The 22,891-nt window shown below is 34.9% G+C and overlaps 1 protein-coding gene and 1 long non-coding RNA gene across 10 annotated transcripts in view; both read left to right on the forward strand.

Annotated features, from left to right (window-relative positions):
• The first annotated feature begins 8,677 nt into the window (after positions 1–8,677).
• Positions 8,678–22,891, forward strand: part of LOC136027213 (uncharacterized) — a 64,287-nt gene continuing 50,073 nt past the window's right edge. For 2 of the 9 annotated variants that reach the window (XR_010617540.1, XR_010617541.1), the window contains exon 1: positions 10,188–10,260. Coding sequence is in view for 3 of the 9 variants with exons in the window: in XM_065704244.1 (XP_065560316.1) it covers positions 8,709–8,822 (114 nt within the window). In the remaining 6 variants the exon portion in view is untranslated. Of the gene's footprint in view, positions 8,823–10,153; positions 10,285–10,350; positions 10,438–12,020; positions 14,276–16,124; positions 16,593–22,891 lie in introns of those variants that run through there. The other 7 variants (XM_065704248.1, XM_065704244.1, XM_065704247.1 and 4 more) reach the window with 7 other exon arrangements.
• LOC136027218 (uncharacterized) lies at positions 18,459–21,456 on the forward strand. Its single transcript, XR_010617544.1, has 2 exons — positions 18,459–20,543; positions 21,161–21,456. It is a non-coding gene; the product is annotated as an uncharacterized LOC136027218 (long non-coding RNA).

A 22,891-nucleotide genomic window follows, 5' to 3' on the forward strand; every position in this document is an offset into this window, starting at 1 on the left:
TTCTATATGCTTAAGCATAATGAACTTGTTGTATTCCTGTCTTGAATAGCTTGAAAAACGTTTTTGAGCTTTCGGTTAGAATGGCCCGTGGCTCGCTCGTGACTTGATTGCTTGGTTGATTCTTTACTTTACTTGGGGCTATTGCTCCAATTATGATTTTGTATGCTCCGTTTCAGTAGAACTCTTTAATGAAGTCCGTTTAAGAAATGTAGGGAGGAAGGGCAATGATTTGTTTTTGACCTTTTTTAGTGAAGATACAAAAAAATCTGAATCTATTGGAGGCAATCTTATCCCCTATTGACACAACTGGAAGCCTTGGTAAAATTTGGTAAGCAATGCCACTTAAGTGCTCTAAAGGTCAGGCGGCTCTGAAATCTTTGTGTGACATTACGACTGGATACATTCTTTAGTTTACGCCAATTATGTAGTACTAGGGCAACAGTAAGCACAGGTCTTACCCGACTTAAAAATGTTTTTAAGGAATTGCTAATAATATTAACAAGTAGGCCTATCAGTTAGCTACTAGTTTTGTTCTCGTAAGATGGCACTGCTGTTTGGTTTGTGTTGTTAATCATTCTAGTTAGCTAGTGCAAGTAGCCAGTAAAGAAACTTGGCTCTTGATCATGGACTATTAAGGATTGTAACCAAAAAGGAGTAAGTGACATGTAATAAAAGAGCGGGAAAAAGTACCTAAAAACCAATGTAAGAACTCTGCTATTTAAACTTACTAAAGAGGTTTCTATAAAATTAAATAGAACTGCTCTGACAAAAAATTTTGATTTAGGTAATGGCCTTCAGTAAGAACTGTATATCTGAGAGGACATCATGTTGTTGCTGAGACCACGTTGTCACAGCGCTCGCGTGCTGTGAGGTATTGTTAGTTGTCTAGAAATATAAGCTTCTTTTAAGCTTGTGGCTAATAAAATCAACGAGTACTAAAAGCTGTTAGGCGAAGGTTCTCTATCCATAGGCAGCGCTCTTCTAGAGTGACCATACTCTGATATAATAGCATAAGCAAGAGTGACCCTACAGATATTGCTATATTTAGAATTTCTTATGGATCTTAGGAGTAAAAATTTCATCTGTGTGTTAGAAGAATATTTGTATTACTTATAGTTTCTCACTATAGAGAAACCCAAAGGGGCGTCGGTAACTTATAGACTTTCCAAGTTTAAAATTATGTCATGATAAACTACATGTTGTAAGGAGATTACGACGTTAATTAAAATTTGTGATTTTATTTTCTTAATTAGCTTAGTATATTATGATTTCCCCCTAAGTCAACAAAAAAGACCTGTTATTTGTGTACGGCCAAGATTGAAGAATTTTTTCTAGGGATTCAAAACATACTTCTTCTAAAAATCTTAGGAATTTGCGATCCGGCTTATTCTTATGAAAGTTTATAATAAGAAGGACAGATCCTTTATCGTGATCGCAAGACTCTCGAGTAATCTTAGTAATTTTTCATATACGCTTTCTCTAAGAAAATTTCAGAGCAAAAAACAAAAGACCTTATCCATTTTCAGGACTTTTTTTTTTCTGAAAAATATCTGTCCCTTTTGAGTTTTCTGAGGAGTTTGCTCGGAGAATTCTATCGACTTACTTAGACAAAAGACCTTAAATCTTAGACCTTAGACTATAGCAGCGGTTCCCAATTAATATCAGTTCATGCCCCTTCTATACATTTCTAAAATCATAATGCCCCCCCCCCGTGATAATTAAATTTTGTTATTCAAAATTTTACGCGTATTAACCTGATGGAAGTTAAAAGGCCATCAACTTTGAATCTTCTTACGGGTCATCCTCTCGGTAATTTTATACTAATGAAAATTATTGTCTGAATATAACACACTTAATATGCTTTGTAACGTCATTGCAATAATATCACCTATCTCTTTTGGCCTTAAAATGTGTATCAATGTGACGTCATACACATGAAAATTCGTTGTTTTTTTTTTTAAATTAAGAATCTAAACTATAAGCAGCCAAAGGATGCATGTTCTGCCCATGACCTAACAAAATAATGTCAAAACCCACCGGTAGAACCTGCACCCCACGTTGGGAGTCACGGTTCTAGAGCTTAGGAGAAAAGGGAAACCGTAATATTTATGAGATTTATAGAAAAAAATGAACAGTACATCAAACACTACATTTGGGTTATTGCTTTGGTCATTTTGGTGCTTTAAAATTTGATTTTGCATTTAATTGCCCTGCTGAAAAAGGAAAAAAATATTTTAATTGCATAGGGTAAAAAATTCCAGTAGACTAATCTATTAAAAGTCCTAAACTAGCCAGGGAAGTGTTTATTCTACTAAAAAATCACCACCTATCTTTGAACCCCAATTATATAGCCTTTTTTCCCCCTTTAGCCTGTATCCAGTTCCTGATGCCATTTAAATTTCATTGTGTCTGTTACTCATTTCTTGTCAATATTACTGAGGGGTCATACCAAAGCACTAGAGAAGTCATTGTTAAATAAGGTAAAATTCTAGTTTAGTGACTTCTTGCTATCTTGGAAAGAGGTTAGGTTAGGAAAATGAAACTTTCAGGGATGGGTCTAATGGCTAAAGTATATCCCAGGGAAGGGATTTTAAAGTACCCATCTCCACTCCTTCTCCCTCTATTGGGCCCTGAAATTCGCCTACATGACAGGTCTATTACCTTTTGAAATTTAGACAAAACAATGTTTTACCTTAATTTTCAGTTACCAGTTGCTTTTTCTCTGCCTTTAGATCTGAAAATGTAATTCTTGTTATTTGAATTGAATTCTGAGCCATATCAATGTCTTTTTTTTTTCAAAATTTGGGAAATGTATTTGCATGTCTTTAAAACCTTATAAATTGGGACTGAGTAAAGTTGTGAAGCTGAAAACAATTTTGTTGTACTGCATTCAAACAGAAGATCTATTTTGCAAGGTTTACCTTTTATATCACACATATTTTTAAAGGTCATCAAGGGTCAGGGCCCTGTAGAAGGAGAAGGAGTGGAGATAGGTACTTCAAAATTCCTTCCCGGGACATATTTTAGCCTTTAGACTCATCCCTGAAACTTTCATTTTCTAGACAGGCTTCATTTTCAGACAGCATTTGGACAGGCTGACTTTTCAGCAAAGGTATGTGCATATACAGCATGCTTGGCTCCTAAGCCCAGATTTGCGAGAAATATTTTATCCTTAGACTGGATGCTCTATCACTTAGGGACATCAATCACGACAGTATTCTTAACTTTGACAGAGGAGTATGATTATGCATACCCAAAGCTATTCGAATAGCAGAATTTTGTAAAGATTCAAGGATTTTGAATGAGGATGGAGGACAAGCTGAAAAAATTTGAATCCCATATTCTATATTTCAACGAATATATAATTTGTAAAAATCCAAAATAATTTTTGGGTGACATCCCCACTTTCTTCCAGCAAGTCTCTTTAGAATACCAAGTCTCTGAATAATCAGAGATTTCAAAGAATTAATATGTTCATGCCACTGCATTTTAGAATCCAATAACAAACCAAGTAACTTCCCTGAATTGCAATATGGGATCTCCCTTGAGAAAATTGTCAGTGGATTAGGAGGATCTACAGTACCATTAGTAAATATAATGGCTTTAGTTTTACTGATTGAGATTGGGAAGCCAAATGCTAAAGAGAATCTCTGGACTAAACTTATATCCTGTTGAATAAGGTTTTGAAGAAGGCCAATATCCCTTCCCGACTTCCAAATAATCAAATCATCTGCATAAAGGCCAAAATGATGCATGAGATACTTGAAATTCAGAAACATACAAGTTGAATAGAAGAGGGCTCAATATTGCACCTTGAGGAAGTCCTCTTGTAATGGGACATTGCTCACCTCTAGACTGATTTACTTGAACGTAAAAATATCTATCAGTTAGAAAAGACTTTATAAAACTTATAAAAGAATACAGGAAGTCAAGATTTATTAGGATTTCCAATAATTTATTGTAACTACATTTCCATAGACGTCTGACCAGTCAAACAGAACAGCCATTGTGACATGTCTTATTTTAAGAGATTTACAAACATCAATTTCTAGCCAGGTAATGTTGTCTAAAGAACTATGTCCTTTTCTGAAACCTGTTTGCTCACTAGGAAAGAGATTGTTGACTTCAGCAAACCAATCAATTCTTGATAAGACAAGCCTTTCCAGAACTTTACTAAAGGAAGGTAATACCGATATAGGACGGTAAGACTTAAGATCGCTAGATGAATAAGAAGGTTTTAAAGCTGGAAATACCTGAGCAATCTTCCAAGCATCTGGGAACTTTTGACTTGACCAAATAAGATTACAAAGACTTAAGAGGGCTGTATGAACCACCTTTGGGGACTCAAGAATCCACTTCATATAAATACCATCATAATCTGGGGAAGACTTGATGTTGAGAGAATTAAGTGCTACACAAAATTCCTCTTGGGAAAAAGGTTTCATCAGAGTACCCTTATAAGAACAGGTAAGAGGGAGATTACAAAAAGGAGGTTGGATGGGATGAAAATCTGAGCAGTCATTTTTTAAAATATCAGTAAACAGATCGGCCTTCTTTTTATTTGAGACAATTGGGAAACCATCCTGAATGATATCATATCTACAGTCATCATTAGGCTGCTTTCCACTATTTAGTTGGCTAATGAAATTGTGGACCTTTGAAATTGGGGTTCTAAAACTGATACTTGAGCTGAAATTCAGCCATGTACTTAGTTTAGCTCTCCTACAAAGTAGTTTCACCTTAGCACATGACTGCTTATAAGAGGTTGCTGTTGACTGAGATGGGTGCTTTTGAAACACTTTACAAGCCTTTCTTTTTGCTAGAACTGCAACCCTACACTCATCATTCCACCAATTCTTGGATCTTTTGGAGCCATTGTATAAAGGCACCCTAGTCATTGGAATTGCCAATTTAGATGACCTCAGCAGGATTGATCTCAAATTAGACTCCATGGCATTCATATCAGAATTAGAAGAAACAAAGTAAATATCTACTTCATTTAATATCTCACAAAAAAAGGACCAATTACCTTTGGAGTCAATAAATATCGGGACGTAGGGTTTGGGAGTGAAGCATAAATCTTGAAATGATCTAAGAATTGCACAAAGATCAGATTGAAGAGATGACACCTTTACCATCTGAACTAGATCATAATATGAAGAAGGACCTAGAAGCAAATCTATAGTTGAGAAAGAGTTAAAAGAAATATTATACCTGGTCTGAAAGTCAAATGGAGTGAAAATCAAGGTGTCTGGAAAATTGGACAATATGTACTCTATTCCTCTTCCTGCTTTGTTGCTACCAGCTGATTGTTCCCAGAGAGGACTATGGGCATTAAAATCACTAAAAATAAAGGTATTATTACCTGATAATTCTGCTTTTAAGATACTTTGGATGTCCTTACTCCCACATGGATTATAAAAGGATTTTATGGCAAGATGGTTACTGTTGTCTAAGGTAATTAATATACCTACAACATCTATTTCATCCCTGTAGATAGTTAAGGGTTGAGGGGAGTGTTGGATTGAAACATGAACAAAGATCGCAACACCCCTCCCTTTCTGTTAGTTGATCTATCTTTCCTGTAGCACTTGTACCCAGGCATTTTGATTTTCTTGTACTGATGAAGATTAGTCTCTTGTGGACAAATAATCCCAATTCTATTATCATTTGCACACTGGATAAGATCAGCAAGTTTATTTGAATTTAAAGAGACGCAATTCCATTGTAGGATCTGCAGCTTAGCTAACATAGGAAGAGTTGAATAGGTGACATGCATGATACTTTGAGAGAATGGATGATGATTCTGTTCCTATTTCATTGAAAATAGAATTGGAAAAGTAGTGTTCTGAAATTTCTTTTGTTATACTGGCTTTTTTATTTTTAGTCATATTTGATTGTAAGATCAGGTCCACTGATGCAACATATATAATTAAATTAGTAATATGAGGTCCAACTCTATCTTGCATAGTGATGACTTGAGTAGAAATATTAGGAAAAGCTGCCACTCTTTCAGACCAAGATTTAGGATTAGTTCTAGGATTGTTGAGGGATGGACTATCTTCAGCCACCTTGGGATGCTCCTTAGCCAACAGAGGGTAAGAAGTCTCAGTAGGAGGTATGAGTGTCTGATTTTGGTTGTTCTTGTGTGCCTGTAGCCAGAGTTTTTGAGGAAGGGCTAAATTCACTTCCTTGGCCTCATTAACTCTTGAACCTGATGGTACTTTGGAGAGCTTGGCCAGCTCCATTGCAGCTATAGGGAAAGGGACATTTTCTTGAAGGACAATCCTTAAAACTTTAGCTCAGTGAACATATTTAGGACATGAATGGACCTCTGGTATCAATAAAAATTTGTAAGAAATGGATATCAATTTAAAGATTAAAAAAAAAAACTGTTAGAAAACAAAGAAGACTAATGAATAAACAAAAGTATCCCTTTACAACCATTTAATGAATTGTCACAAATATTGGTCACCCTTAAGATTGAAATGAACAAAGCTTCAATTATGAATCCATTTTCCTTTAAACAGACTGAAGGGGCAAACCTCCAAGCTTTGACAAATTCAATCTCACTTTTAGGCAATCTCACCTTTCCTTTTCAAAGGAAACTTTCTTTGGATGTTTCCAATCCAACTAAAAACAACAGGGACAGCATCAGGTACAAGTGATCTTCTACTTAGCCTACATACCAAAGGGAAAAGCATGCATCTCTATACTATAATTTACCTCCAACCTGCCTAATGTGCAAATATATAGCCAAAATTGTGTAGTTCCAATGTATTCTGTCACCTGTTACCTTTCCTGCCATTCTTGCTTTGTTGCAATTGCTTCAATTAACAGGGAGTTAAAGGTTGAGGGATAGATTGGCAGAATCAACAGGTAACATGTAACTTCAGCTATATATTTCTATATTAGGAGGGTTGGGGGTAAAGTAGAGCAGGACTGCATGTAAAATTATGTAAGCTATAATTATTGTGCAATTATAAAAATCGGTTTTCTTAACATATTTTTCTCTAGGCCTACAGGTCCTTTCTTTGGTTTATGCCACATCAAACATTGTATTCCCAGAGAAAAATAAGTAGCAACAAGCTATATATATACAAGCACATATTATTTATCAATGAGGACTCTAGTGCTTATCTGTGACCCCTCAGTAATATTGACAAGAAATGAGCAACAGACAAAATGAAATTTAAATGGCTATCAGAAACTGGATACAGGCTTAAGGGGGGTAAAAAAAAACAGGGCTGTATAATTGAAGTTCAAAAATAGGTGGTGAGTTTTTAGTGGAATAAATACTTCCCTAGCAAATTTCAACTATAGGTCATGAAAGGAGATTAATGTGAAGCTTGATCATTTTTAAACAATAATATGCACATAAAGAAAGAGAGTATAGCCTAGAGGGTTGTATACTCAACCATGCAGCTTGCCAAGACAATTTTAAGCTCCCATTATAAACTATGCACTCATAGCAGCAAATAGCAGCTACATCAGGCTAAAGGACCAATTACTACAACTTATCTTGAGGTTTTTGTGCAAGTCAACATGGGATTTGTGTTTTATTTTGGTGAGAATAGAAAAAGCATAAAAGGCGTTTCTGACTTAAATTCCATACTTTACTCATTGTCAGACCTTTTGCCACTGTTGAAGAAGCAGTAAGCAAATTCAAGTGTTTTGGCTCCCTAGGTAGGCTAGTTTGCTTTATACAGGCATTTTAGCTAATATCTTACCTCATAATGGCAATTTTAAAAAGCATTTTTTTTTTGCTCCTGTATAATTAGAGCATATCTAAAATTTGAAGGATGTTTTTTACCAGACAGATAAAAGGTAAAATTCTAGTTGAGTTACTTCTTGCTATCTCAGAAAGAAGTTAGGTTAGGAAAATGAAACTTTCAGGGATGGGTCTATAGGCTAAAGTATATCCTGGGAAGGTATTTTAAAGTACCCACCTCCACTTCTTCTCCCTCTAGAGAGCCCTAAAATTTGACTCCATGACAGGTCTGTACCTATTGAAATTTTGACAAAACAACATTTTACCTTAATTTTCAGGTACCATTTGCTTTTTCTCTGCCTTTAGTTCTGAAAATTCAATTCCTTTTATTTGAGTAGAATTCTGAGCCATATCAAATGTTGAGCCATATCATATCAGGAAATGTTTTTTCATATCTTTAAAACCTATAAATTGGGATTGAGCAAAGTTGTTAAGCTGAGAACAACTTTGTTGTACTTCATTTCAGCAGAAGATTTATTTTGTAAGGTTTCACTTTTATAACACAGATAGCCTATTTTTGAAGGTCATCAAGGGTCAGGGCCCTCTAGAGCAAGAATGAGTAGAGATATGTACTTTGAAATACCTTCCCAGGACATACTTTAGCCTGTAGACCCATTCCTTAAAGTTTCATTTTCCTAACCTATCCCCTTTCAGTGATATTTCAGAGAAAATTTCAGTGATATTTATATCACTCACATATTTCTCATATTTTATATCACTTTATATTTCAGTGATATTTTTCAGAGAAAAATAATTCAAATTTTTTCTCAAAAGAAGCTTGATTTTTAAAAATAAATGTATGTTTAACAGAAAGCAACTGACATCATATGAAATCCAATAAAAAAAAATTCATGGAGAATAAATAATACCTGCCAAATATTTAACCTATAGTGAGGTGGCATAAAAGATTATTTCTAAATTTAGAAAACCCAGTGTTATGGCAACAACAGTATGGCAAATCAACAGGAATTGTCTTTTCACAACTAAAGCCAGAGAAAAAGAAACTGATAACCCAAAATTTCAGGACCATTTAGAGGGAAAAGAAATGGAGGTAGGTACTTCAAAATACTTTCCTGGGACATACTTCAGCCTGCAGACACATCCCTGAAAGTTTCATTTTCCTAACCTAACCTCTTTCAAAGATAGTCAAAAGTAGCCAAAGTAAAATTTTGCCCCTACTTTATGTTAAAAATCCAGTTAAACAACAATCTCAATGAATACAGACTATATAACTAGGGAAAAGGGTAAAATTGGTGCAAACAGTATTACTGGCTTTCATATAAAGTGAATATACCACTTGATGCCCGTTTTAATGCTGTTTACATATATAATAATTGCTTTTACTGCAAATTCAGCATTTAAACATTTTTTGGCCTCTTAAAAATGACCTAAATATGGGGTATAAAAAATCTGTAATAGATTAGAAACAAACTTGGGCTATATATTTGCACATCAGGGGGGGTGGGGGTAAAGCATAGCATATATTAAATAAGTAAACTAACCTTTGCTGTATTTTTTTTATGTGTTTGTGCACATTGAATTTTAATGAGAAGAGAAATCACCAGTGCAACAGCACAAACATAAAAAAAATACACCAATGGTTAGTTTACGTATTTAATATATGCTATGCTTTACCCCCACCCCCTGATGTACAAATATATAGCCCAAATTTGTTTCTAAGCTATTACAGATTTGTAATAACCCCACATATAGGTCATTTTTAAGAGGTCAAAAAGTGCTTAAATCTGAATTTGTGGTAGAAGCAATTATTATATTTGTAAAGAGGATAAAAAAGGGCATGCAGTGGTATATTCACTTTATTTGAAAGCCAGTAATACTGTTTGCACCAATTTTACTGGGAAAAGAAGCCAATAATTTTTAGTTTTTAACTAACCTATAGGCTAATATAAAGTTACAAACCAACCTATAATTTTTAGTTTTTTCAACTAAAAATTATAGGTTGGTTTAGAAACTAGGCCTGTTAGATTTGGTAATATTAGAATAACTCACCAATGTGACAGCTGCCTTCCTGAGAATCAACGTTTTTAACAACATAAAAATTTTCTTCTCATTCCTTATTAAGCTTAGCCTATGCAAGATAGGCCTAGAACACCAAAAACCCTTTAAATCCTAAGGAATATGCATAAGATTACTTATAGGTCACTGAAAAGCTAAGATTATTTCCACTAGGCCTATTAACAATTTCCTTGTCTTTTCTTTAGACTAAACGATTTCATATTTCTAAATTTTTTGCCATTGAAGCGTTCGATTCGCAATTCTGTGTTGACTTTCTAGGTCAACTTTTTACTAAATAAAACGACAGCAGAGAAAAAAGTCAACTTTTAAGTTGACTTTTTCGAGTCGATTCGAACGCAACTCTGAGTAGCCTCTGACGTCATGTGCGTCTCATAAAACGCGTTGGTCAGATAAGTAATCGGACAAGTAAAAGAACACGGGGTTCAAGGCTAAGAATAGGCTAAATTTTGCTGGTGAATAGTGTTTCCCAATTTTATGTAGGCCTGATGCTGTTGTTTTTTTTTTTTTGGGGGGGGAAGGGGTCCAATGTTGAGTTTCCTTTGGATACCAACAACTGTATGAATAGCCCTGTGCAGGTCTGTACTAGGGCTAAGCTACATGGTCATGAACTTAGCCTACTAGCCCAGGGAGTAAATATTTACTAATTAGCCTCTTTTGAAGAGAACTTGCTGTAGGAATTGAAGTATAAGCTTGCACTAGGCTTCTTATTTATAGTAATTTTCTAATATCATGGTTGCTTTTCTTTCAATGCACCCCACCCACCTGATGGAGCAGTTCATATAATTGACCACCAAATAAAGTAAACATATCAATTGATACCATTTTTCAAACTCTTTCTGAATACAATGGTTGCTTTTCTCACAAATTCAATATTAAGGCCTTTTAGTACCTTTGAAAATAGGCCTAATAATTCTATCTATAGTTTATGGAAATACAAATGGGTTAAAATGTTGGTTTCAAACTTATTATTTCATCATACATTTATTTTGTAAAAGTTATGTAATTCAAAAATATTGTTTTATCATAACAAAAGTTGAATCAAAAAATTCAAAACAATTCTGCCTTATTTTCTTCTCATTCTGTTTGGCTGTTTGAAAACTGCTTTTTCACCTAAATGTTGAAAAATATCAAAGCTAACAAAAGGAACATGGCAGATGGAAAGAAAGAGATTTTTATTTTTGATTTTGTATCATCAGACTTAGGCCTAAGTGTGATAAATTAATGCTTGTGAATTATGTAACTTTAACAAAATTGATCTTATAATGAAATACTTTGAAACCAATGTTGTAACCATCTTTATACCCAAAAACCATAGAAAAAAATTATCACTTTCAACTTTCCAATAAGGATCAAAATGGAATTTGCAAGAAAAGTGATTATTATATTCAGAAAGAGCATAAAAACTAAACAGTATGTTCAATTTATTTGCAGGTCAGTTTTATAAACTGCTCTGTATGTAGGCCTTCTTGGAGAAATTAGTTTTAACTCAGTAAGATAAAAAAGTATAGCCTATGTCTAGTAGGCTAACGTAATAGTAGCATACCTGAAATTATTTTAAAATCAGGTAAGATGTGAGATTCCTCATATGAGCATCCACAACTGATATTGAAACAAGTTGACCATACTAATTGATTCCTTTTTGGGTAAATGTATCATAGTTCATTCAATTGACTTACTAATAAAGTGAACACACTTGATGCCTTTTTTAATGCTCTTTACAAATATAATAGGCTAATTGCTTCTGTTGCAAATTCAAATTTAAGTAGGTTTTGACCTAATTATAAATAATTTTGGTACTAAAAAAATATAGTATTATTTTGTCAAAAACAAAGGAGAAAACAGCACTGAAAAAACATAGTATCACTTTGTCAAAAATAACCAATAACTCATGCATTAATTGAAGCTTTGTCATTTTTAAGAGCTCAGAAAGTGCTTAAATTTGAATTTGAAATAGAAGCAATTATTGTATTAGTAAAGAGCATAATAAAAGACATTGAGTGGTATGTTCACTTTATTGGTAAGTCAATTATATGAACTGTGATATGCTTACCCCTTTTTGTATACTCTTTCAAAATACAGCCTAATAATCAATTTGCCTCTAGATGCAACCCCATCTATGTCATGCTCCTGTAAATAGCCCTAATCATGTATTTCTTTGTTATATCAATGCAGTCATACCTTATAGTTCTTAAATTAAACTGTATCTTCTTAGTTTGCAGTTTATCTGAATCACCATAGAGAAGCCCCTGCTTAGATGCCAGAGTATATATTAGGGCTGATATGGGGTCTTCAAACAGGTCTGATCACTATTGACTTGTTTATAGAGTCTGTCATGATTTAAGCAGACCAAGGCAACAGAAAAGAGCAAACTGCTTTGGTGTGTCTCAATTAAGTTTTCCAGAAATCAAAGCTCAGTTCAAGTTAAAGCTCAGCAGCCAATTTGAATTTCTGAACCAATTATCTGATGTTGACTAAGAATGGACACAGATAAAAGCTACTACCCAAAATGTAGCCAAAAAAGTCCTTGGCTGCACCAACCAGAAAAAAAGCTGGATTTCTGACCACATCATAGAAATAGTTGACAAGAAGTGTCCCCTTGCTGGTAGTGCAAAAGAACCCTTTAAAGTAGTTAAAATATCAGTGAAATGGGACCAAGAACAAAATCTGAATTGAAACTGGATGACAACAATTGCAAATGGACTAGAGCATGCATCCAAGATAGTCCAAAAATGTTTAAATTGATAAAAGAAGCAACAGGGAAAGCCCATGTAGCAGCTGATAAGCTGAAAAACAAGCATAGAGAAATAACCCAATGACTATCATGGAAGTACTAAAAGTGCTTAACTGCATAAAGAGTAATAAGACACCAAAATAGTATGGAATCCTTACTGAAATATAAAAGGCTTTGTCAAATCTATGATGCCACCTAAATGATCTGTTTTAACAGGCTTGGATGACAAAGGCTTTCCCAAAAGACTGGAGAGGATCAGTACTCATTCCAGCCTCTGAAAAAGAGGACAAGACCGTCTGTGGAAACTAAAAGAGTATTTCCTTGATTGACCATGCAATGAAGATCTTCTGTGTCACTCTCTTGAATAGATTTAAAGGTAGACATGATAAGCTAACTCATCCTGAACAGGCAGGCTTCAGACCAGGGAGGGACTGCCCAGAGTAGATGCTCACAATCCAGCAACAGATATCACCTACCATTGGTCATTGCTTTCATAAGCTTCACTGCTGCTTTTGATTCCAATGCTGCTTTTCAGAGAAGAAATATTGAAATATAGAAATTTATGGCTGAGGATGAATTGCCACAGAATCTCATCAGCATACTCCAAAGCAGATCTGGGGATTCCAAGACCTTTGTCTGCACCTCAGGTAACAAAAACAACATTCCCAAGTTTACAGTCAAGTCTGGTGTCAAGCAGGTATGCCCCCTGTTACCCACATTATTTAACAACATGCTGAACTGGATAATGCCCAGAATAATCAAATGATAGTTGTCTTTGTTAACTTGATGGCTTTCTTCAATACCTGATAGACTTGTATTTTGTAGACAATGTTGCCTTGCTGAATACCACAACCAATGGCTTACAAGACATGGTTGATCATGTCTCCAAGACTTCAAAGCACATTGGGCTTGCCATAAGAAGTTCCAAGACTAAAATGATGGCCATCAACCATTCAGCTTCTTATCAAATCCTCATGGAGAGCAAGCTAAATGAAAATGTCAAGGAATTCAAGTACCTTGTACCTATTTTAACACCAGATGGTGGAGCCAGAAAAGACATTTCTGCCTGGACATCATGAGCCTGGGAAGTTTTTACTGGTCTGAAAAAGGTACTATGTGCCAGATATAAGATCTTGACAAAACCAAAGTCAGAGAGTCTAAGTAGCATCCATGCAAGCTCTACTACTGTATGCCTGCAAGATACGGCCAAAGTGGCTAGAGCTGTGGGTACATTTGACCTCTATTTCCTGTGCTATATACTCTGAATCAACAAATGGTCTAGAATACCAATAGCTAAGTAAGAAGCTGTAGTTTCCAGGCTGGAGAGCCATCCTTTATCATCAAAAGACATTACCTCAAACTCCTTGGCCACAATACAAATACAGAAGAGAGAATAATGAGGACTTTTTTCCCAAGACAATGAATGAACAAGACCTATTAGAATATTTTGCCACACCTCATCCCAAAGGTACATTTTGTTGAGACATTCTTATCTGCAAGCCGCTACCATCCTTGAGACAATATTGGAGAGGACAGACAAAAAATCTTTGGCAAAAATTCAAAAGGGACTTTGAGTCATGGGGAGGCTTCAAGAGGCATGGTAGAAACGGGACAGTGTTGGCTGAAGACTGCTGGGGAAGCTGCAGCCAACAGATTGAAGTGGTTGTTGAAACTAATTCCAAAGTCTATTGGTGCTTGGCAGGACAGTTCTTTATCTGGTTCTTGCCAAAAGTAAAGTAAGTAGTTCAGTTATAGACTCTTTTATATATTTACCATGGATAATAATGGAGAGAAACACAATAATCTGATTAATAGAAAGGTATGGATTTAGTGCTACTGCTCCTTATAAAGAAATGCTATACAATTTTAGAAACTACTTTAAAATATTATAAAAGACTTAAGGTAAGCTTAAGATCTAATAATGAAAATTGCACAAGTAACATGTCAGGATTAAAAACTTGTTTTCATTAATTGTATAGTAGGAAAACCAGTGACATAAGATCAGACAAGGAAGATCTTAGCAAACTAATTAGCCAAAAACCTGGGCTATTAGTTGTGTGAAAGCTCTTAAGATAATACAAATTGAACTGCTAAGTAACCTCCAATGAGGTTTCTGGAAGTACTGAAAGAAGCTGCTTTTGATAGTTTTGACTTTGTCCTGAATTGACCTACTAAAATTCTGTGCATTGTTCTGGTTTGAACAACATGCAAAATATCTAATTTTCTACTAATATGTTTACATGAAGCATCTGTTTTCGAATAGACTATGAGCCTAATTTGGTGCTCTTTCTGTGATGTGTTCAGGGGAGGATAAAGAATTCAAGTTTGGATGGGACATCAGTGAAGCTTGCGCTCCACCGTTGAATCGTTTTTGCCCATCCACTGTATAATTATCACCAATTTCGGCATTGTGGAAGAACTTGTGGAATCTGAGAGGGAGAACCTCTCCTCTTATTAGGATTTTTATAGTTTATTGGGGAACCTTATTCTTCATTTCAAAAAGCAAAAAGGGTAAATTAGCTCTTTTTTCTTAGACATTCTTCTTCAAAAGCTAAATACTTTGATTATTGGAATTTGAGGGGGCTGTAGCTCTCTGCACATTTTTAATAACTGGGTATGATATTAGAATGATTTTAGAAGAATTGTTTTTTTTTTCAAATGAAAGTAAAGATGAACAGTTAACCTTAAAACGAAAAAAAAGTATTCCATGTATGAGGAATGGGCTTCTGCAACTTAAGCCCCCAATCCTCATGCTAAAATTTGGGGCCCCAATGCTCAAGAGCAACTGCTCAAACACAGGGGCAATTAACAGGAAATAAAAGGTATTTTTCTCAGTGTTTCAAGAATGGAAGAGCTTATTGATGCGGATTTGCTTTAACCATAAAAAATTTTCTTCTCATAGTATAAAGGGAGTAAATAAAACATTTACAATTACCCATTAATTGCATCTGTTTCACCCATAAATTATTTCAATAAAGCACTACAAAACTTTAGTGTTAAGGAGGGGGCAGCTGCATCATACCTTGCATAATTTCAGTTCATTTTAAGTTTTAATGTTGTCCTTTATTTTCTTTAAAAAAATTATGTTTTACATTAAATATTGGATAAATTCGAAGCTTGAATTTGGTGGTAGTCCCTAGAATTGCACCCTCTTCTTGAATACTAGAATTAGGATTAACGTTCCCTTATTAAAGTATTTTTAATGAAGTTCATTACTGGTATAATTTGGTGATGTTAATTTTGAAACTCTGTCAAGCACTGACAAATTTACACCTTTTTTAAAACTTGAATAGGATGGTTTTGGTGTAAAGGATAAATCACAGATATTATTTGATATTATTCATTGGTATTACACAGATATTATTTCAATTCGTTACTCCTCTATCAATCCAAGTATCTAAAAATGATAAGAATTTTCAAAAGATATACAGATTGGTGCTTTAGGGGCTATCAGCTCTCCTTGCCCATTGAACTATAAACTTAAGAATCCTTCTATGTTTGTTATTTGAACATGTTAATAAACGCTTAACTTTCCGACAAAACATGGGTCATAGGAATGACAAGGTAATGACCTTGGCAAGGTTATGGGCCCTTTTTATATATTCAGTCATCCAAAATCATAAAAAAGTCTAATCGTAAGGAGACACATGGATCATCAAGGGTTTAAGCTGAGATTCAAGGCGGCATTTCTTTACAGGTGATAGAATTTATTTTTGTTGCCAAAAGGTGGGACTTTTTGATAGATTTGCTCAGGATTGATTGATGAGATTGCTCACATCCACAGTAAATTGCAGGAACTGATCAAAATTCTAAAGTGCTGAAATTCGGTTGGAATTTGCTTGGCAGTTACCTACAGATAATGAGATGTTCCCTAAAAAATGTTTGAGTGTTGACTTGTATAGTTCTGGCCCTAGCAGACTTCAAACTTTCTTTGTTTGGAGAATCTCTGACTTTATAACTTTAATGCCTCCTAAATCCTGGACTGCATGACACAGTGGTTTAGTATTTCTGAAGGACGTCTCAATATCGTTTTTGCACTGGTTCTGGCCTCTAGTAAGTTTTCTTTTACTTAGTATTTTCAAGATTGCCGCTTGACTGTGGACTTGTGTTGTTTTTGCATCTAAGTCAGGACTTGACTTTTTTTGTACCATTTCAGCCTGTAGTGATATAACAAAATTCTACAGCCTGGACATAGTTAATTTTTATCAAATTAACTATGTTAATTCGTTAATATGTTTTATTTTCTGCAGCTTGAACTTTGCTTGCTTTGGTACCAAGTTGTGAATTACCTTGTTCTTCTACTAAGTTTCCACAGACCACCTTTTTGCCAAACATCCTTTCATAGTTATGGTTTAAAAAAGTGCAATATACCTACCTTTCTGCTATAAAAACCGGCTGTAATGGGAAGGGTTATTGAGATCTCTGGGGCTCTATTTTAGCTTTCGCTCATATTTTAATTTTTTGCATGGTTCTTGTTTACACAAGGTGTAATCTGCCCATTTTTTCAGCTAATGTGTATCTGAGAGAATATTCTATTTGTTTATTTTGGGGTCCTTGCCCCTTTGGTGGTTACTTGTGCTATATCCCCCTGAAGGTCATTTCTTGGAACTTTTGACAATTTCGAGTGAAATGGCAAGCCCCCTTGAAACTATGATCCTATACTCCCCTGGATGTTCAGGGGGATGAATAGACACTGAAAAGGGTGCTGGTCATTCTTTGATTACTTTTGATCTTTAAGAAAAGGTTTTTGTCAAATCATTCCTATTCCTAGATTTTATGAAAATCCACTGTGCACAAGGTGACTAAGAAAAATAAAAGTCAGACCCGTTGTTCTATGTTGAGTCAACGCTTCTGTGTTGTCTAGGTACTATTTTAGAAAAAAATAGTTGAAATATTCTGAATATGGTCACATTATTCCCAAGTTCTTATCAGGCGTTTTGGTAATTCTGCTGTTTGTTGGTAGTTGGGTGACTTGATGTAGCTGCTCCATAGCAAACTGAATTGGCTGCTTCTCTTTGAATTAAAATGGAATAGTTTTGGGGCAAGTCAAGTCATGGCTAATTGTAGAAAAAGCCAAGACAGATCGTCCAATTAAGTGTGCATCAAGTCATGGTTAATTTTACCCCCTTCATTGCCGTCGTTATCATTTTCCACTTATGCTACACCTCTCTTGCATGTCCCTCCACAATGCTAAACTAGAGTCAAAAATTTTACAGTTCTGGAACACTTTTTGCTGTCACATGTATCCTATGTAGAATATTGAACAAATTATAACACTGTGGCTAATTAATATGTGAACATCATCATCAGCTTTTTTCCTCGTGATCATTCATAAACATTCCCTTAGGTCTTTCATGTTTTCATGGATTGTCTATGAGCTTGATGTTTGTCACCTTTAGTGTCTTCATATCACTCTTAGTCATGCTGACAGCTCTTGTAAACCTTTGTTTTATTCCTATCAAACTTACAATAGTAACATTTATAAAACATCACGTTGTAGAATTCTCTGATCTATTTTTAAAGAAGTGAACTATCATTGATCATATGAAAATACATCTAAACTTCTTCACAGTTAAGAAAAAGCAAACAAAATAAACGAGAAAAATATTGGACAGCATTACAGCCAAGCTGAAACTTGATAGGCTGTTGTGATGTTTTTAACATTTGTTTGACATGGTTTCTGCTCTTAAAAGATTAAATAAAAAAAAAACAAGTTTTTTAAATGAAAGTAAGGAGCGACATTAAAACTTAAAACGAACAGAAATTACTCCGTATATGAAAGGGGCTTTTCCTTCTCGACGCCCCGCTCTTTACGCTAAAGTTTGACTCTTTCTCTTAACTCTACATTTTAAAACAGTAAAAAACTTTAGCGTAAAGAGCGGGGCATTGAGAAGGAAAAGCCCCTTTCATATACGGAGTAATTTCTGTTCGTTTTAAGTTTTAATGTCGCTCCTTACTTTCATTTAAAAAACTTGTTTTTTTTATTTAATATCTGAACGTTTTTGAATCAATGCATGTTTTGATTTTGGCTCTCTGCAGAGAAATAATTAAAACGAAATTTGTATATTTATTTTTTTTTGGCTAAATGGCTTTCTCATAATTTTGATCGAATGATTTTGAGAAAAAAAGAGCGGGGGAGGAAGCCTAGTTGCCCTCCGATTTACGGTTAATTAAAAAGGCAACTAGAACTTTTAATTTTTTACGAATCTTTTTATAAGTAAAAGATATACGTAACTTATAAATTAGCTTACGTAAAGAACTTTTGTATTCTCATGTTTTTATTACATATATGAGGGGGTTCGCCCCCTCGTCAGTACCTCGCCCTTTACACTAAAGCTTAAATTGTGTCCTAATTCATTAAGAATGACCCCTGAATCACAAAAGCCGCAGAATAAATAGTTGAAATTACTAAAAATACTTTAGCGTAAAGAGTGAGGTATTAGGAGGAGGTGAGCCCCTCATATAGGTAATAATTTCTGTTCGTTTTAAGTTTTAATACTGCTGCTTACTTCCAGCTGAAAAAAAACTTTTTCATATTTAATTTTTCATTGTTTTTTTTTAAGTAATGCTAGTAAATCCTGCGCTCCCTTCATGGAAATTTTCTTCCCCCATGACAAATTCCTCGATGGAAACTTCCCCCAGAATATCCCCCTCTTCTCAACCCGTGCCTCCAACCAAAAAATCCTCCTGAAAACGCCTGTACACTTCCCAATAACCATTACTATATGCAAGCACTGGTCAAAGTTTTGAACTTGTAACCCCTCCCACGGGGACTCTGGGGGAGTAAGTCGTCCCCAAAGACATAGTTACAAGGTTTTTCGACTATGCTGAATAAAATGGCTATCTCCGAATTTTGATCCGTTGACTTTGGGAAAATAATTAGCGTGGGAGGGGGCCTAGGTGCCCTCCAATTTTTTTGGTCACTTAAAAAAGGCACTAGAACTTTTCATTTTCGTTAGAATGAGCCCTCTCGCAACATTCTAGGACAACTGGGTCGATACGATGACCCCTGGGGAAAAGAAAAAAAAAACAAAAAAAAAACAAACAAATAAACACGCATCCGTGATCTGCCTTCTGGCAAAAAATATGAAATTCCCCTTTTTTGTAGATAGGAGCTTGAAACTTCTACAGTAGGGTTCTCTGATACGCTGAATCTGATGGTGTAATTTTTGTTAAGATTCAATGACTTTTAGGGGGTGTTTCCTCCTATTTTCTAAAATAACGCAAATTTTCTCAGGCTCTTAACATTTGATGGGTAAAACTAAACTTGATGAAACTTATATATTTAAAATCAGCATTAAAATGCGATTCTTTTGATGTAGCTATTGGTACCAAAATTCCATTTTTTAGAGTTTTGGTTACTATTGAGCCGGGTCGCTCCTTACTACAGTTCGTTACCACGAACTGTTTGATATCCCTAATCTTCCTTTGTTCACATACGCGCTTAAAACGCTCAAAGAAACCACTATTTCTTCTTTGTTGTGACACTTCAAAATATAAGGTATTAGTCTAAATAGCTCTTGTCACAGTACCTTGCACAAAACCATATACAAAATGGCTATAGAAACTAAATGTTAATAAATGACTGCCTCCTAGGTGATTATAAATGTAAATCACTATAAAAGGCCTTAACGTTCTGGATTTTGGCTTTCTGTATTTATACCCCTTACTAAGAACCTGTTTCCTCTGTCCCTATTGTTACTAGCAGTTGTCTACTAGCTTGAGTTAAAGGTTAAGTCACGACAAATTGTTGAAGCATAATTTGCCACGAAATTTAGAAGTGGGACCTTTAAAATGAAAAAAAAAAATTAAAAGCATAATATCAAACTTCAACAAAAGTATAAAATGTAGCCAATAAGATTAATACGTTTACAGCACTAAAGGGTTTTGAACTTTTGTTAGAACCCTGTTAAGTAAGACAAGGCGATATTGTCTCTTCCTGCTGTTTCAATAAGAATGTCCTTGATGGTAAAGATTTCGGCCAGATGTTGTGTCTTATGTGTTGTAATATTGTCTCTGTTAAATTGCCCTTATAAAATAATGATCTCATTCTCAATACTAGTTGTGCACTCTATAAGATTTCTTCAGTATTTTGAACGGTTTAATCTGAGTATCACCTTTCTGATCCTGAATTCAATACTGACAATTCTGATCTTGTTCTTTTCAATTGGATAGATTACTCCTATTCCTAGTGAATCTTGGTTTATTACTTCAAAAATCCCCGCGCTCGGTGTTCACATTGGTATTTCCCTGTTCAGGTCAATTTGTCATACTCACCATCAATATTGTCACCATAATATTGTCTCTCTTAAATTGCCCTTATAAAATAATGATCTCATTCTCAATACTAGTTGTGCACTCTATAAGATTTCTTCAGTATTTTGAACGGTTTAATCTGAGTATCACCTTTCTGACCCTGAATTCAATGCTGACAATTCTGATCTTGTTCTTTTCAATTGGATAGATACTCCTATTCCTAGTGAATCTTGGTTTATTACTTCAAAAATCAAAAAAAAAAAAAATTAAAAGCATAATATCAAACTTCAACAAAAGTATAAAATGTAGCCAATAAGATTAATACGTTTACAGCACTAAGACAAACTACTGTTAAGTAAGACAAGGCGATATTGTCTCTTCCTGCTGTTTCAATAAGCATGTCCTTGATGGTAAAGATTTCGGCCAGATGTTGTGTCTTATGTGTTGTAATATTGTCTCTGTTAAATTGCCCTTATAAAATAATGATCTCATTCTCAATACTACTTGTGCACTATATAAGATTTCTTCTGTATTTTGCACAGTTTAATCTGAGTATCACCTTTCTGAACCTGAATTCAATGCTGACAATTCTGATCTTGTTCTTTTCAATTGGATAGATACTCCTATTCCTAGTGAATCTTGGTTTATTACTTCAAAAATCCCCGCGCTAGGTGTTCACATTGGTATTTCCCTGTTCAGGTCAATTTGTCATACTCACCATCAACTGGTTGATCAAATCAACCGCCATTTTTCAGCCTTATACGCCACTTTCGTTTCTTCAAAGATTAAATTAAAAAACAAGTTTTTTGAAATGAAAGTAAGGAGCGACATTAAAACTGAAAACGAACAGAAATTACTCCGTATATGAAAGGGGCTCTTCCTCCTCTACACCCCGCTCCTTGCGCTAAAGTTTTTTTACTTTTTTAAAAAGTAGAGTTGCGAGAAACTTTAGCGCAAGGAGCGGGGTGTAGATGAGGAAAAGCCCCTTTCATATACGGAGTAATTTCTGTTCGTTTTCAGTTTTAATGTCGCTCCTTACTTTCATTTCAAAAAACTTGTTTTTTTTATTTAATTTCTGAAAGTTTTTGAATTAATGCATGTCTGATTTTGGCTCTCCGTACATAAATTATTAAAATGAAATTTGCATATTAATTCTTTTTTTGGCTAAATAGCTTTCTCTTAGTTTTGATCAGATGATTTTGAGAAATAAGGGGTGGGGAAGGAGGACTAGATCTTTTAATTTTTAACGAACGTTTTTACTTATAAAAAATATACGTAACCTAGGAATTAACTTACGTAACAAACTTTTATATTCTTATATTTTTGATTATATATATGAGGGGGTTGGTCCCCTCGTTAATACCTCGCTCTTCACACTAAATCTTGTTTTGTCCCAATTCTTTAAGAATGACCACTGAATCAGAAAGGCCGTAGAATAAATAGTTGAAATTACTTAAAAAAATTTTAGCATAAAGAGCGAAGTATTTATCTCCTCCTAAGTACCTCGCTCTTTATGCTAAAGTATTCTTAGAACCCCTCATATGCGTAATTATCTCTGTTCGTTTTAAGTTTTAATGCTTCTCCTTACTTTCAATTGAAAAAACTTTTTCATGTTTATATTTTCATTGTTTTTTTTTAATAGTAATACTAGAAAATCCTGTGCCCTTTTCATTGAATTTCTCTTCCCCCATGAAATATTCCTCCAAGGAAAGATCTTCCCATATAGCCTCTTCCCCTGAACTCCACACCTAAACCAAAAAATCCCCCTGATAACGTCGGTACACTTCCCAGTAACCATTACTGTATGTAAACATTGGTCAAAGTTTCTAACTTGCAGCCCCTCCCCCAGGGACTGTGGGGGGTAAGTCATCCCCAAAGACATAGTTATTATGGTTCGACTATGTGGAACAAAATGGCTATCTCAAAATTTTGATCCGTTGACTTTGGGAAAAAACATGAGCCTGGGAGGGGGCTTAGGTGCCCTCCAATTTTTTGGTCACTTAAAAAGGGCACTAGAACTTTTCATTTCCGTTAGAATGAGCCCTCTTGCAAAACTCTAGGACCACTTGGTCGATACGATGACCCCTGGGGAAAAA

The sequence above is a fragment of the Artemia franciscana genome, chromosome 5 (genome assembly GCF_032884065.1).
Source record: "Artemia franciscana chromosome 5, ASM3288406v1, whole genome shotgun sequence".
NCBI classification, from domain to species: Eukaryota; Metazoa; Arthropoda; class Branchiopoda; order Anostraca; family Artemiidae; genus Artemia; species Artemia franciscana.